Source organism: Phascolarctos cinereus, unplaced genomic scaffold, assembly GCF_003287225.1.
Source record: "Phascolarctos cinereus isolate Bilbo 61053 unplaced genomic scaffold, phaCin_HiC Scaffold_5;HRSCAF=322, whole genome shotgun sequence".
NCBI lineage: Eukaryota > Metazoa > Chordata > Mammalia > Diprotodontia > Phascolarctidae > Phascolarctos > Phascolarctos cinereus.
In genome coordinates, this window is record NW_027555958.1 from 240,674,449 (window position 1) to 240,691,129 (window position 16,681).

General features: G+C 41.6%; 1 protein-coding gene across 1 annotated transcript in view; it reads right to left on the reverse strand.

Moving 5' to 3' along the window:
* Nucleotides 1–16,681, reverse strand: part of BRPF3 (bromodomain and PHD finger containing 3) — a 31,971-nt gene that overhangs the window by 3,783 nt on the left and 11,507 nt on the right. Inside the window, 4 exon segments of the mRNA XM_020999433.2 lie at nt 2,570–2,667; nt 4,288–4,385; nt 12,799–12,892; nt 15,546–16,049. Coding sequence (XP_020855092.1) covers nt 2,570–2,667; nt 4,288–4,385; nt 12,799–12,892; nt 15,546–16,049 — 794 coding nt within the window.

A 16,681-nucleotide genomic window follows, 5' to 3' on the forward strand; every position in this document is an offset into this window, starting at 1 on the left:
TAAAAAAAGAGAAATGGAATCAGCAAGTTTTCTCATACAAGGGATGAAGCTCTTAGTTGTTCAACCCCAAAGCTGTCCTTCAAAGAGTTTTAACCTCTGCCCACAACCACACTTACAGAGGCCTTAGGGATTTTATCTCTCCTATTCTCATTGCCCTAGAAAGAGAATCCTGAGCAAATTCCTTCTTAGAGTGCTCATCATTCTAAACCTCCCCTGAGCCCCTGGGCATGAGCCAGCTCCCTGAGAAGTATTACATACAGTACAAAGGGACATTTTGGGGAAGTTCCTTAATGTGGGGGGTCATAACTGAATGAGACTGCTCTTCATGATGTGAGGTAAACAAGCTATCTTCTTCATTTCTTATATTCACTTGGGCAAAGAGAGTCAGTACCAGTCTCTTTTTCTGTCCTTTTTTTCTTTTTAAATTATCATAATTCATTTCAGATGCCCTCTGTGAGCTGAGGCATCTCAGAGGTATGAAGGTCTTGTTTATGTAGCAGAGGTGGGTGGCCATGTGTCAGGAGATGAAGTGTTAATGCTACATTTGAGGTAGCACTATCATGAGAAGTATAGTCACCTACATCAGTGTATCACAATCTTCCCTGTTCAGGGTCTCAATTTGCTTTGACCTCAATAACCTCAACAACCTTGGCCAAAACAACATTATGGACAGAAGACATTTGGGGCTCCAAAAGAGGACTTTATTTGCTCACACAGAGAGTACAGTTTATAGGGTTGAGGATCAGAGGGCTAATAGAAAGGAGGTTGTTAAGAACAGAGTCAAAACAAAGAAATGAGTCACTGGAAATCCCCCTAACATAATTTAAGATCCTCCTCAAGGGCACGGACTGTTTTTATTTTTGTTTTTATATCCCAATGCCCAACACAGAGACTGGCACATAGCAGACACTTAAATGTGCAGACATCTCATCCTCCTCACCTCCCCAAGAATCAGACTTTAAAAGCTCATTGTTACATTGGTCCTAACCCTAGCATCTTCACAGCAACAATCCCTCAGGTTTGTTTGGCGTTTTTCAACTTCTCAAGGCTTTCTCACATCTAGTTGCTGTTGTTTTTTTTTTAAAGTTTACCCTGAAGTAGCTCCCCATTTAACAGAAGAGCAAATGGAGACTCAGACAGTAGATGCAAGGTGATGGGCTTGTCACAAAGCTACTCAGTGACAGAACCAGCCCTCCTAGGCTTTTGCTCTCAAGCTGTTTTCAGTCCACAGGCCAGCCGCTGCTGCTGCTTCCGCCGCCATGACCACCTCCTCCTTACTCACTGTTCAGCTACCTCCAAAGACTGAGAACAGCTGGCCATTATTCTCTGTACAATAAGCCGACAGGGACTTGGATAACCTGACTTAGAAAAACTCCAGAGACTAATCTTTTCTCATAAATTGCTCCTTACTCACCTCTGGATCTTTGCCACTCTCTCTAAATTCCTCTTAAGATGTAGACCTGAAAACAGGTAAAGCCTCCCTTAAGAGGAGATCAGCAGCAATTACTCTTAGGAAGACTGGACACGCACCCAGCTGGGCATTCATTCCAAGCCATGCTTCCCAGACTGCAGAGCAATCAGCTGAGCCCCAGTGTGAGCAGACCCCAGATGACAGGACATAATTTAGACTACTGGTTTATATTAGAAGTCTTCACATATTTTGTCCACATTAAAGATCACAGGAGAAGGTGTGCTCTGCACTCTTTGGTTTACACACCAAAACAAGTGAGTCACTTTGATGGCACTTAGAGAACTTGCAAATGGATAGCTCAAAAATATGTTCCAAGTACATAGACAAAAAGAGAAAATCTCCTATTCCTATGTTGTCTTTTCAAACTTCTTAAGAAGCTAAGTATATATTGGCCCTTTTTCATCTTTCATGAAGTCACTAATCTTCAAGCCCATTCTTCAAATGTCATGGGTTTTGGAAGCCTTATTATAAGGCCTTTGGCTCTAAGCTCTGTTCGGCCCTGCTCACACCTCACTCTCCTCTAACCCTGGACCCCCTAGTAGTCAGTTATAAAAATAGATGCAAAATTATGATTCTGTACCTGGCACAAATACTCTAAATTTCTTATTCTACACTTGGCTCTGTAGCCAAGGAAGTCTGGACTAGAAACCAGTCAACATTTGGTAAGTACCTACCATGTGCCAGGCACTCTGCTAAGTGTTGGAATCAGAGGTTTTGATCCTGCCTTGGCTACTCTCTTGCTTTGGGACGTTCCGAGTAGATCACTTTACTTCTCTGAAAACATACCTGTGGACCTGTTTTTTCATCTGCCCTACTTAATTCCCAGTACTGCTGGTGGAAGAGCTTTGAATAGTGGAGAACATGCAAGAGGTTATCATGTTTAGCAAGAAGCAGAGCACAAAATCCCTGCTGGACGAAATGCCCAGACACACAAAAGCCTCTGAGCTCAATTCCTAAGTGTCCCAAAATGGACACTTTAATAGTCTGAGGCACTCCAGACTAGAGTACAAGCTTTCTTGGTGACTAAGGTCCCAAGTCACAACAATTTTTATGAGATAAAAACCCCAAGGGAAGAAAGAACTTGGGACAGGGACTTACCAAGGCAGGGTAGGAAGGATAGCCTCGGCACTTGGCCCACACCAGCTCCAAGGGCTCCAGGTCTGCATTATCTTCCAAAGGCATCAGGAGGCTTCTGCCTGGGGGGTGGGGGTAGGGTTGAAGAGAAGGGGCAGAGAGAGATGACTCAAAATGACACTCAGATTCCGCACTAACACCCCATCCCCAACCTGTGAGGTGGCCCGTGTGGGGCCTAGGAGTTTCCAAGTAAGATTTCTCCCCCTCCCTGGAAGTTCTTGATTAAAAGAAATTCTTTTAAAGTCTGAGACACAACCCAACTCAGTAAACCACCCACAAAGGTGCCTCAATTGGTCAGGGAGAATTTAATTGTTTCACCACTGCAGGGAAAAGAAAAGGCTTACTGGAAAAGCTACGCAACCTCTCCATTCCCCCCACTCCATGATCCCAGGCTAGCTTCTCATCAGTACAGTGGCTCAGCACCTCTTTATCTGCAAAACGTTCACAGCAGTGGCTGGGTGTTGCCAGGAGATAGAAGCCTGTGTAGGAGGCACCAAATTGACTTGTAAAAGGACTCTTGGCATGGCAACACCCTGCCCATCTCCCCAGGAAGTAAAACCTATAGCTCAGGTGGCTGTTGCAGGGTAGGGCCAGGCCAAGCAAGCCAGAGGTTGGTGTTTGCGTCTAGGGCAGGGAGAGCTTATTGCTAGGTCTTGCCATACATTATTATTTGCACATCCTGTCCATATATACTGGCATCAGGCTGTTGAAAAAGAAACCCCAAAGAAAGCAGAGAATGGGTTTAACAACTCCCATTGAGCTATGACAATGCAGTATCACATGTGGACAGTTCTTTCTCACTTCCCACTTCTATAAGTAGTACAAGCTCATACTCAACAAGGAAATGGAGCAAAGCTCCAGAGAAGAGGATCACTTTTTTTTAGATCTTTCCTGCTTCTGTTCCTCACCTTTTGGCCATCTGAACCCTCTGCTTTAAGATAAGGGGAACATACAAACCTACCCTTTTTTATTCTTTTTGAGGAATTTGCTTAAAAGTTTTGACAGAATCAAAGACTAAGGGAGTAGAAAGGACCTTAGGGATTAATGAATGCAACCTTTCCCTGAAGCCACAGCTCTTGTAATAGGAACTACCTCCCAAAGCAGTTCAGTCCTTTCAGGGACCACTAATCGTTAGGAAGTGCTTCCGATGTCAAGCTAAAATCTGCCTTCCCTGCAACATCCACTTATTGGCCCTAGTTTTGTTCTTTGGGGCTAAGCAGAATAATTTAATCCTTCTTCCATGTGACAAATCACCAAATATTTGATCACTACAACCATATTCCCACCTAAGGCTTATCTTTTCTAGGCTAAAGATCAGTTTCTTCAACTTCCTGTAGCTTTCAGAACCCTCAGCATTTTGGTTTTCTTTCTCTAAAGAGCTCTATCTTGTCAATGTCCCTCTTCAAATGTGGCACCCAGGAAAGACCTACTACTTGGTGATTCAAAAAGGATAAGGAAGGAGTTGAAAGCACTGGCTAAAATTTAATTTGGAGATCCTGACATAGAATTGTATATGTTCTACTCTCTTCTCCCAAATTACTGCAATGATACTTCCCTCCAAAGTGGAAGAATGAAGGTTAGGTGGCTGATTTCCCAAGGTACATACAGCAACACGGGCCCTCAGAAGAGCCCACCGCCACAGAAGCTGACTCCTCAGATCTAGCCCAAACCATGGGTCTCACCTGAGCTGCTGTAGTCCGAGTCTCCATTTACACCTTCCAGAAAAGGGACTCGAGAAAGAGCTGGTTTCCCACGGCTTCGTTTTGGAGGAGTCAGACCACTGTGTAGACAAGAGCGAAGAAAGCAAACAAAACCATGACAAACCAACAATTAAGGTGTTTCATGCTTCTGACAGGTGAGTTACAACCACATTCATTCCTTAATGTATTTCAATCTTCTATACAAAAACACACTGAACTACAAGAAAATTGCTGGAGGGTTGACATGCCTAAAATCCATGAGAATCCAAAACAAGAAGTTGTGGACCTGGAAGGGACCTCAAGAAATATTTCTGTTCATTCCTCAGTCTCTAGGCAAGACACACACACAAAACCTTTCCCAACAAATGAAACGGTGATGATGATTCCACGGCCTCCTCTAGTTTCCCATTCTAGAGTCTCATTGCTCTTTATGACTAACTAGGGCTGCTGCTGTTCAAGTTATTTTCTGTTAAACAATGGGTGAAAATAAAAGCATAGGTGAATTTTCAGATTTCAAAAAGAAATTAAAGATATTCTGCTTTAATAAGACTGGCTTTTTTAAAGCCAAAAAGCATGCCAACAAAATACTTGCAGATAAAAATATAGTTTCTTGAGGAAATGCTAAATAAAATTCCAATTTATCCAGAACAGCTGGATAATACTCAACTAAGAGGCAATGTGGAATGATGAAAAGAGCACTGGGCTTTGAGTCAAGAGAAGAGTTGAGGATTCAAATCCCATGCCCATCACTTTCCTTTAGTTATATGACTTGAGCAAATCATTTCCCATTTTCAGGCCAATTGTCTGATCCATAAAAATGAGAGGTTTGGTCTACCTAATTTCTAAGATTCCTTCCAGCTCCTGACATTAATTGGTCTATAATTCTAAGTATGATATTTAAGCAATAACATAAAGTAAATATATTGTGGATAAGTGGTACAGTGGATATCCTGAGGGATCTGGAGTCAGGAAGCCCTGAGTTCAAGTTTTGCCCCAGATGCTTACTAGTTGTGGGACCCTGGGCAAATCACTTGATCTCTGTCTACCTCAATTTCTACCTCAATCTGTCAAATGAGGATAATAATAGCACCTACCTTCCCAGGGTTACTGTGTAGATCAAATGAAGTAATACTTGTAAAGTACTTTGCAAATCTTAAAGTGCTACATAAATGCTAATTGTTATTAGCTGAATGAATCAGAATCCTTCGAGGACCAGGATTCACTGTTTATATTAAAATTAAGGCCAATTAGATTCATGTGCCAAAAAACTTCTGTTTCACAATCAGACCAAATCCCTCCAATCACCTTGCAAATGTGACCACGTAAAGTAACATGACAGCTCACTAAAAATTCATCTGGAAAGACACATAAAACATCCATTCTAACCACCAAGACCCTCTCCTGTCACTTTCACATCCTTCATTATCAGGAAAGGATAACTTAGACATTGAGACTGATCTGTGATCTCACTGAAATGTATATTTCCTTCATCAACAAAGATCACAACCCATCCCTGCTGACCTACCCTGTTGTTTTAGGCCACATTCTCCTCTAAGCTGTCCACAGAGAGTCCATTCATCAAACCTAGCGCCTTGCTCTACACCTGACATTACGTCGATACCAAGTGAGCACATGAATTATTGACCAGTTCTCTTTCAATGATATCCTTTAGGCCACCCCTCTTGCACATTTCTTCATTGGTAATGGGGTGCACCCACAGCTTTTAGGGTGATGGTCACCTTGTGCTTCAATTTGGATTCTTCAATTTGTGGTACACAGACACACCTAATCCTTGAAGGAATATTGGGATTAAAAAGATGGGCCTTGGTTTCAGGAAGAACCTTGAGAGTCATTAAAAACTTTGCAATCCCCCAAAGGCATCCTCTTCAACTATGGACCCAACTCATTTTCCAAGTACAGTGTCTATCTAACATATGTACTCTCACACATGTGTATTTTATATATGCAAACATACTTAACAAACATTTTTACACATACATAAAATATACAAGATCACTTCTCAGATTTTTGGTCAAGATTTCAAACAGTTATCACAATAAAGAAATAACCATTTTTATAAGTTTCCCATTTGTTATGTCCTCTAACCAAGGAAAATATATTAAATAGATTTTCAGAATGAAGAAAGACAACATGAGCTGGATCCAACCATTTTACACAGCACCCTAGTACTGCAGAATTTCTGGGAACAGTGCAGTTCCCTTTGAAGTACATATTTTGTACATATTTTGTATGGAAAAAAGAAGACCTCTTTGTATTTCTTTAACTCTAGGTTCCTCAGTAAGTAGTTTTTCCTGTGTAACCTATTCTTATGGCTTTCCTTCAAAGCATGGAAGAGCACACTGTGCTACCAAGCAAGACAGGAAAAAAAAAAAACCCAAACACCTTGTATTTCAACAAGTGTGCATTCTTTCTTTTCTTCAACAGACTTTTCCAAGGAGAGAAGGCCAAAAAGGAACATGACAGGCTCCAAATTTTCACTGTGTCTGAGAATGCTACTAATGTGAAGAAATGAGAGGCTGAGCTGCGAACTCTGAGGGAGGAAGAACAATGAAAACCTTACAGCAGCACTTCCAAGAATCAAGCTACTGCTAATGTAGATAAATGCAAAAAATTATTCTCTCATGGAAAGATGAGAATAATCAACTGACAAATAAGACCAAAGGTTGGGGAAAAAATGCAATTTGAGAATTATGTAGAAAGAGAAGAGCACACATCTCAGCAAGAGCCTATAGGCAGTGGAATCTGAATGGCAAGAGAAGAGAAAGGTTAAAAACCAACAAGGTGAAGTCACTTCAGCCACAACTACTGACTACCCTATCACCAACAGGCAGACAAAGACAAAGAACCCTGGGAGTATAAGCATCTCCACAGACCACTGGTCCTGCTCTCATCCCAGCTGAACCTTCACAGCCATCATCAGGGAAGGCAACTCCTGTGAAGAAGGCACCAGCCATTCCCACCAAGAGTCAACCAACTGCCACACAAAGCGTGGGTACGTGAGCCTAGCTAAAATAGCAAGGCACCCTGGGAGAGATATGGAAGGCAGGAAAGGCCAGGCAGGTCAATCCACCATCTCCCCTCCAACCCTAATGGAGTTAGTCCAGGACCCTGAACCCAAGAACCTTGGGAATGGCAATGCTATTTGGGCACTAATGACCCAGTGCCCAAAGTCATCAATCCTAGAAGAAACTCCTTTGGAGATATAGCCTGGCAAGTGCTCCTAAAGGTGCTACAGTTACATCTACTGAAGACCCAAAAAGAAAGTTCTTATCATCAAAGTCTTTAGCACCATCAAATGGTTCAACATCAACAACTGATTTTATAACAAAATGACATTAAAGAAGAGGCAACACCATCTGTTTTGCTGCCATACCCTAAGAAATACAGGACTTTTCCAACTGATGTGCAGCTGAAATCTCCATGTCTTTTTTCCCCACTAGAATGTGAGCTCCTGGAAAGCAGGTATTGTATTAATTTTCTATTTGTGTCCCCACTGCTAAACAGTGCTTTGTATATGGTAAGTAATAAATGCCTCATTCGTTCATTAGAATGTGACTGTCACTGAGAGGCTCCTGATGTAGGAGACTTAAAATCAAAACTATAACGTGAAGTCTTTTAGAACAGATGCTGAAGAAAATAAACAGACATCCCAGAACTTTTGGGAGGTCTTTGATAGGGAGATGAGCCGCATGATGTTCATCAAGGACTCTAAACTGAGAAACCGAAAACAATTATGATCCAGGTTCTTGGTATTTGGTATTGTTAACCCATTTGTTACAAAAAAGGAAAGGGAAGTACAACTTTCTACATTGTCTTTGCAAAAAGAGGCTCAAAGTTTGTTGTGTTTTCAAACCAGTTGTACTGCTCATTAATTTCTGTCCAGAATAAAAAATTGTTTCTCTATATCTTGTGGACAGGTGGAGTGATCCTGCAAGAACTAGGTCTACCTCACAGTATATGCAATTAGTCAGTACAAGGACAGTTATGTGTTTAAGGGCTATTACAAACATAGAAACAAAAAGCAATTTTTAATCCACCTACTAACATTCTAAGCAATTTGTTATTTCATTTCATTAAGTGAAACTGAGATTAGGATTCCTAATCCCATTTAACAAACATCAGAGGTGATTTCTGATTGAGCTAGTTCATTAGGTATCTGTACATATAGTGAAATATATATACATTAAGCCCTCCCACACTAATGAAACACTCTATGAGTTGTCCCTCCAAGTATAACCTAGGCTAGACAACAATACTCTCTGATCACTTGGTTGCTCCAGCATGGATAGTTAAGACAAACTTTTATAGTTGTTATAAATCTCATTTAGGACATTCTACGAGGTTCTAGGACTTGATACAGTCTGTAGCCCATCATCCACAAAAAGCATCTAGCAGACCTCTCCATCTTTAGGGAATCCCTCTTCTACTTGGATTCCTCAGGGGACATCCTCCATAAGGGTAGCAAACAGCTTTATTGAGTAGACATTCCCTGTGCCTCTTGTTATAATCACACGGTCACCAAAGCTGATATACCTTTCAAAGAATATTGTTGAATTTCCAGAGGAGAATTTTTTAGGTAGAATTTTGCTATATCAAATTAAATGTTTTACTGTCAAACACAATGAGATCTTGTATTCTTTCCACCTATGTCAACTGTATGACTGCTATAGACTATCATTTGTGAAAGTCTCCTTATTTCTTTCTCAAAGATGACCTTGATGTGTATGTGTGTAGATTTTTCATAAAAATATTTACAAAGATGATAAAATAAAGGGATAGATTGGTATTCATTAATATTTTCTTGGTCAAACCTTGATTCCAGAGCACCTATGATGAAACATGTTATCTACCTCTTGACAGATAATGGCCTCATGGTACAGATTGAGATAGATATATTTCTGGATATGGGCAATACAGAAATTTGTTTTGCTCAATTATGCATACAGGACGCTTCATTTTTTCTTCAAATGAAGAAGAGATGTGGAGAGAAAAGATTTCTAGTCACCTTACTTTTTTTTTTTAAGGCAATTGCGGTTAAGTGACTTGCCCAGGGTCACACAGCTAGTAAGTGTCAAGTGATTGGTTGGAGGCCAGATTTGAACTCAGGTCTTCCTGACTTCAGGGCTGGTGCTCTATCCACTGCACCACCTAGCTGCCCCTAGTCACCTTACCTTGACAACAGTAAAGTCCAATTCCCCCCCCACCCCAGATTTGGTGCTCTCCTCTCCTCTCTTTCAGACATGGTGAAAATTCAACTCCTAAAAATTGTATCACTTCAGAAAAGACCTCCCCCTAAATATACTTAATCTAGCACATCTGTTCTTTCCACCTTTGTTTTCTTTAGTGTCATTTCTACTTCTTCTTGCAGCACATGAAGGCTGAAATGTTGAGGCCAAACGTGGCAGTTCTACTGTTACTGATGGAGAAAAGAGTTTAAAATTATTTCCAGAGCTTTCCCATTTTTCATTTCTTTGTTGTCCTTCCAGTTTCATCCTTAAATACCCTTGCAGTGATCATAATTAGTTTGGACTCTTCGTTACTAAACTTTTTGAAAAGTTGTTTTCCCTCTACTAATTCTTCCTCATAAAGAGTCGATATTATTAATAAATATCTACTGTCTTCCCCCCTTTATTAAATTTTTCAAATGAGTTTATAAATTGCTACTATCCTTGGCTGCCATCTCTCTCCATTTAGCAAGAAGGGTCAAGTGTTTGCTGGCTGAAATAATTTAGAAGGCTCCAGTGTGTCAATTTACTTGCACAGTTAAACTTCTTTAGGAAATAATAATATGTGAATGTCTGTTCATTTATCCATTACCTATTTCTTGGTGTCAGTTTAAGTAGGTCACGTTAGATTTGTCTCAATTGCACGCCATAGCTTCTTATTTTTTATTACTTCTTTTAGTTTGGTACCAATTTTGATCTTCACTCTGACAAGTTGGTAGAGTAATTACAGAGATAACGGATTCAGAACATGGAGATTTCACATCAGCAATCAGGTGTTTAAATGATCTTTTCATTTTTTGTGGTTAGTTGGTATATACCATGCCCAGAGCCTTCCACTTCTCTCTCCTCATAGGCATGAGGTTTCTGAAAACAAATCTTTGGACTCTTTGTTTTATTCCTGGGCCATTTTTTTCCAATATAGTTTTCATCATGCTGCTGCTGCCCACCTTTGCACTGAAATCACAGAGTATTCATATATAGGGTGTGTTTAAAGTCTTAGTGCAATTTTAAGCTACAAAAGTTTAAAAACTTTGGGAATACCCTGTATGTGTTGATTTAATTTGGCTAGTTTATCTGAGCTACAATTAGTTACATGGCGACCTTTTGCAAATGCTTTTCATGGAAAATGCAAAGAGATGACCAACTTTCCTATAATTGCTTTATTTGCCTCTCCAAGAAGGGCCTATGAGCTATCCTTAGTATGTAAACTCCTTTATGGCAGGGGCTGTGGGCTTTTTGTATTTCTCCAGAATCTGGTATGATGCCTAGCACATAGCAGATACTTAAGAAATACTTGTTGACTGAGCCTTACATTTAGCTGGTAGCTTCCTTTTTGCCAGTCTTGATAATTCAGTTCTTCCAGGAGTAATGATCCACTTTGTGGTCCTTAAATAAGTTTTGCAATTAGAATACAAATTATTAACATTTACAGATAATCTAAAATTTATGATAGTTAGGATCCTCTGCCACTATCACTAGAGAAAGCAGAAGAGGACTCCTAAGGATAAGGATCATTTTGTGTTCTTCTGTTTTTTTTGTTGCTGTGGTCAAAGAATTCATTACCAAGCGGTCAGATCATCAAGAGGCGATGATCCTCTTGCTGCTTAGCCAGAGAACTGTAGAATCATAGTTTTAAAACTAGTCAAAGCCTCTAATTTTAAAGGAAATTGTGGCACAGAGAGGGGAAGTAACTTGCCCAAAGCCACACAGACAATAAATGAAACAACTGGGATTGTAAAATCTCTCATCCTAGAAACTTCCAGGGGGATTAACAATCATCTGTCCAATACTGTTTAAAAATCAGCCTGCCAATTCAATTCACCTGGCCACAAAAGAAGAATAAGCTTCTTTGCAAAGTTTAGGTTTCTATTACTTTAAGGTACATTCAAAGGCTTTCTTTTTATGTACTGTTGTTGTTCAGTCATTTTTCATTCATGTCCAACTTTTTGTGACCCCATTTGGGGTTTTCTTGGCAAAGATACTGGAATGGCTTGTCATTTCCTTCTCCAGATTTTGCAGATGAGGAAACTGAGGCAAACAGGATGACATGACTTGCCCAGAGTCACACAGCTAGTAAGTGTCTGAGGCCAGATTTGAACTCAAAAAAAGAGGAGTGTTCCTGACTCCAGGCCCAGCACTCTACCCACTGCACCATCTAGCTACCCCTTTATGTCCTACAGCTAGCCAAAAAATTACAGAAGTTTTTGAATTTCTCTAAACTTTGAAATTCCACTGTGGAAGGAAGCCCAGTATTCAATGCAATTATTAGTACCAATGGGAACTCAGGTTCAAAACAATGAAGGTGGCTTCTTCCTTAATACCTCAAAGACAAGTCAGGATCACAGGACTTTTGTTATTTATGTACCATTCTGTAGCCAAAGGGAGAAATGCAGAGATCGATTCCTGGGAATCTCTTTTTCCTTCCGGATCTTATATTCTCCCCTGCTCCCTTTTCTCCCTGTGCTTTGTTCAGCACTGGTTACACAGCAGATGTTCAATAAAGACCTAAAGAATCACAGAGCTAGAAAACACTTTGAAGACCTTAATGACCAGTGTCAGAGCTCTTGCCATCAAAGAAAATGTAGTATTATTTTTGCCTATTCAGTGAGCACTGGATTTAGAACTAGAGGGTCTGGGTCCAACTGGGTCCAGCTCACAAGTTGGCTATTTATTACCTGTGTAAACCTGGAAAAAATCATTTCACTTCTCTGGGTCCCAGAACTACATAATATCTAAGGTTCCTTCAAGTTTAGTGGAAAAACAGAACCTTGAGATCTTTGAAAGACAGTTCAAAAGTCCTGGTCAGCATCCTTTCTAACAATAAAATCACTCACCCTTCAAAGACCATCACCCTTCTGCCAACAGCTGGGGGGAGGGTTTGAAGTATAAAAAGAAGGAAGAAGCCACATTCCAGAGGATCCAGCTTTCTATTCTGAATGTGTGTCTCCCATTTGAGCCCTTGACTGAAATGTTACTTTGTCCACTTGGCTCTTGGTCAGTTGTTACTACCACACTTTTCTACTTTCCCTCCCCAGAAGAGCGGCCTGAAGCCACAGGGACCAAGGTCTTTGGGACCATGGATACACCCATGAAGCCCTAAAGACAAGAGCTAAGGAGAAAAGAAAGTAAAAACAAAAAATTAAAAAATGAGGACCACAACAGAAAGTCAACCTGTTATTGAACAGAGGCTGAAGGGAAGGGGCAAGAAGAGACAAAAAGATGAGGATGTAGGGATTGAAGTCCTTACCTGCAAGTTTCAAATGCCAGGCCACCACCAAGACCAGAACTACATTCAGAATCAGACCCACTTTCTGTGTGCTTCCCAAAGCCGTTGGTGACTCCTGCCAAGGACGGACACACACACACATACACACACAAACACACAGTGAGCTACAGTGCATAAATTAAAATTCCCAACGCACACCACTAGCTCAGGGCACAGTGGAGGGAGACGGTAGCAGCTATTCAAGTGAGCTTAGTGACCGGGGCTACACTATGTCAGTGACTGAACATATCTTGGCAAGGTGAGGATTTTTTTTTAAAAGGCTGATGCTTTTGACCAGCAAATAGGAATTCTCATTTCCTCCCCAAAACATTTACCCTCCTACATTTCACTTTAAAGAGAACACGCTCTATACAGGCCATCATTTGAATGCAAAGGCAAAAACTGAAGCTTTCCCACCCTCATAATTTTCACATGAGTCCAAGCTCTGCTTCTCATTTAAAGCCTAGGTGACCATCAGAGAGCTTTCTCTACCCTTCTGGGAGCCCACCCTCCTTGCTGTTCCAGACAAACGTTCACACCTCTTATACAACACACTGCTGGAAACAGCCAGGTCTCATTCTCTTGGGAGAGGGGCAGTCAGGAGTTAGGAAGAAGTTAGGAAAAGAACAGCCCTGAAATACCCAGCAAAGTTAGAAAGACACAGATGACAGGTGATCCAGAAAAACTACACATCTCATATTACAATTATAATATACCTATCCTGGGCTGAAAGCCAGAATTTCTGTGTTTTAATCTCAGTTCTGGCAACCCATATATATGATGGTTAAGTCTTCTTCCTCTTCTCTCAATCTTGGTTCCCCCATTTGTGAAACAGAAAGAATCCTTATCTTGTATGGACCAGATTAAGTATGAATGAGAAGAGGTCTATTTATAGCAGGGAGCTCTTTAGGAGGAATTAAAATTTTTATCAGGTCATACCAGATCGAGAAAATGATCTTCATCTCAGTGGCTCAACTGTCTGACAACAGAGCCCCAGGTAATTTCAGTGACAGTGCAATGAAGAGGAATCTTAATTTCTGTCAGACACATATTATCCATATCTCAATTTGCGAGTAAAACACATGGCCAAAAGACTTAGGCTGTTATTTTATGTCTGGCCGTAACTGTGTCATCTTAGTAAAGTTCCTTAATAAGTGTGCTTCTGTGTCCTATCTGCTGAATGGGAGTAACACTGATAGTGCCCACTTCCTAAGGGGTGCAGTGAGAATCAAGTAGGTGTAATTCAAATATAAAGCATTATTACTCTTATTACTACTACTGAGTGGCATATGTCAGGCTATGAAATGAACAGATTCTAAAAATGTCACACTGCTTGTCACCCATATACACCCAGTGTCTCTCAGAATGGATATTAAATTTAATAGCTAATCCCCTAAAGCAGGATGCTTTAGCTGAGGGTTGGTCTCAATGGTTAACAAATTCTACAGAGACTATGCACACATACAATTCTGGACAAAGAAATGATAGATACAGTTGGAAAAGGAGGAAAACAGGTGAAGGATATACCATCTAGCTGATCGGGAAATGGGGGTGAGGGGTGTGGAAGGGGGCCCAAACCAAAGGATTTAAGAACACCTTCCACCCTTCCTCCCACCAAGACCTCACCCTAACAATCCAAGGCTTTCCCCAAATACCATCAAGCCTAAACTCCTCAAACTGGATTTCAAGGTTTTCCTGGCTTTGAATCTCAGACCCAAGCCTTATTCTCTTTCAGCTTCTAGGTCTTTTGTTGATAAATTGAGGATGATAACATTTGTACTACCCTACCTCAAGGGGGAGTGAGGAAAATGCTGGAACCTGAAAGTCCATTATATGCCCTTAGGCTAAAAAGGGAGCTAGAAGTTGAGACAGAGTGTGGCTGATTAAATCTCCAGAAACAAATTCCCTCCCCAACAACAAGGAAAGAGAGGACAGACCAAGAAAGCTCTGCCCCCTATCCAAAAGGATAGGGGAGGGACAGAAAAGATAAAGAACCTGCCAATCAACTCTACTCTCCAGGCAACCCTCTCCCTCACTCCAACACAAACATGAGTTAACATCACTATTCAGGACCCATCCTATTAGTCCACTCTTCCTGAAACTATTCCCCAGTAGCCTACATTCCATTCAGTCCCGATTTCATCACTGCCTTCAGCACACAACCACGCTCACTCTCACCCTCAGAAGCCTAGAAAGCACTGTACCCAGCCAAACGCTACCCATCCTTGGAGGCCCAACTCAAGTCTCACCTCCTCAACCAAGTATTCCCTAACTACTCCATGCCATCTGCCTCCTTTCACCAAGTGCATCTGAACACCAAAGATATCTGTACCCCTCATTTGGCACATAATCATACACTGCCTATATCATCATTTTAACGTTCATACATCTCGGCTACCAACAAGCTGTTAGATTTGAGCTCCTATATTGTAAACATGTACTCCTCTATAGCCCCACTGTGCCTAGGTCAGCACTTGGAAACAAACAACTGCTGGTTGACTGATTGAATCTCTTGGTTACTAACAGCATGGAAAACCACTTTGGGTTACCTGACCCTCAAACAACTGGCTTCCATAGGGCTTATTAAGGAGGTAAGTGACTACTGGAGCATTCTGAGCCTGCCCCCAAGAATAGTACAACTGGCCAGCTGGCAAGCAGAAGCAGACATTAAGACACTCCTCATTCCCTGAAGCACAAGCAGCAGCAAGCGGAGCCACAGGTTAGGTCACCTGTCTCTTCCACCTGCTGAGGGGACTTCTCCCCATCACTCTCGCTGCAACTCCTGCTCTGTGGTCGCTTCCGAGCTTGCCTCTCGCCTTCAGTGCTGGCTGGGGAAGCAGGCAGGTCCATCACATTGTGGTCCTCTCCATTCTCAAGGGCCCCATCGGGGCTTCTTTGAAGTTTAACCCCATTCTTGGCCTTTTTGAAGAGGACAGAGGTACGACGGCCCACACCACTAAGGGGGGGCAGAGTGGACATCTCAAGGGCTGGAAGGGACAGTCTGTTAAGGCCATTGTCACTCAGCAGGCGCTGGAAGGGCTGGCTCCCTCGCTGTGATGGCATCTTGTCCAAGATCTCATCCTCCACTTTCCCGTATTTTGAAAGCCTTATTGGGAGTTTGCTCTCACTGATGGGCTTCAAAGTTGGAGGGTCCTGGAGGGAATCCAGATCAGATAGGGAAGGTGCTGGCCCTGTAGGCTCCAAAGTCGGGGGATGAGGAGGCTTGGTGTCATCTGCTAGAAAGAAAAAGAATCTGCTTGAACATTTTAGAAAGAGTCACTCCCCCCCAACCCCCAAAAAGGAAAAAAAACCCTCAATTCATTAACCTAAAGGAATGAAAGCACATGATTTCCTAAGACTTATCAAGCCTCAGAAATCATCCTAAAATAGACTTAGAGGGAATGAGGAAGGTTTTAAGCTTATCAACTAAGCTGGTTGTAGTTTCCTCTGATTTGATCCAAGTGCTTTCTTATCTGTGATTCCATCTTGCTTCAGACCACCCATGTGAGGGAAGGAGGAGGAGCGTTAAAGACCTCTGTTTTACAGATGCTGAAACACTTATGTGACTCGCCCAGGATCACAAAGAAAGGCAGTGGAATCAAAACTGGAGCCTCTTGACTCCAAAGCCCAAAACCATATCACTAAGCTTCAGGCTACCCCTATCATTCTCTCTGCCACATCTCAGATCTGATGGGACCTTCTCCATAAGTTTGAGCCCTGCCCATCTGAGACAGCATCAGACCCCAGAGAAACTAAAGTTCATCATACCAATTCATCCAGCTTCTGAGTGACACTCTCAAAACCCAACTTCAGACTGAATCCCCAGTTGTGCCAAGAGACCTCTCCCAAATGGGAAAAAGAAATG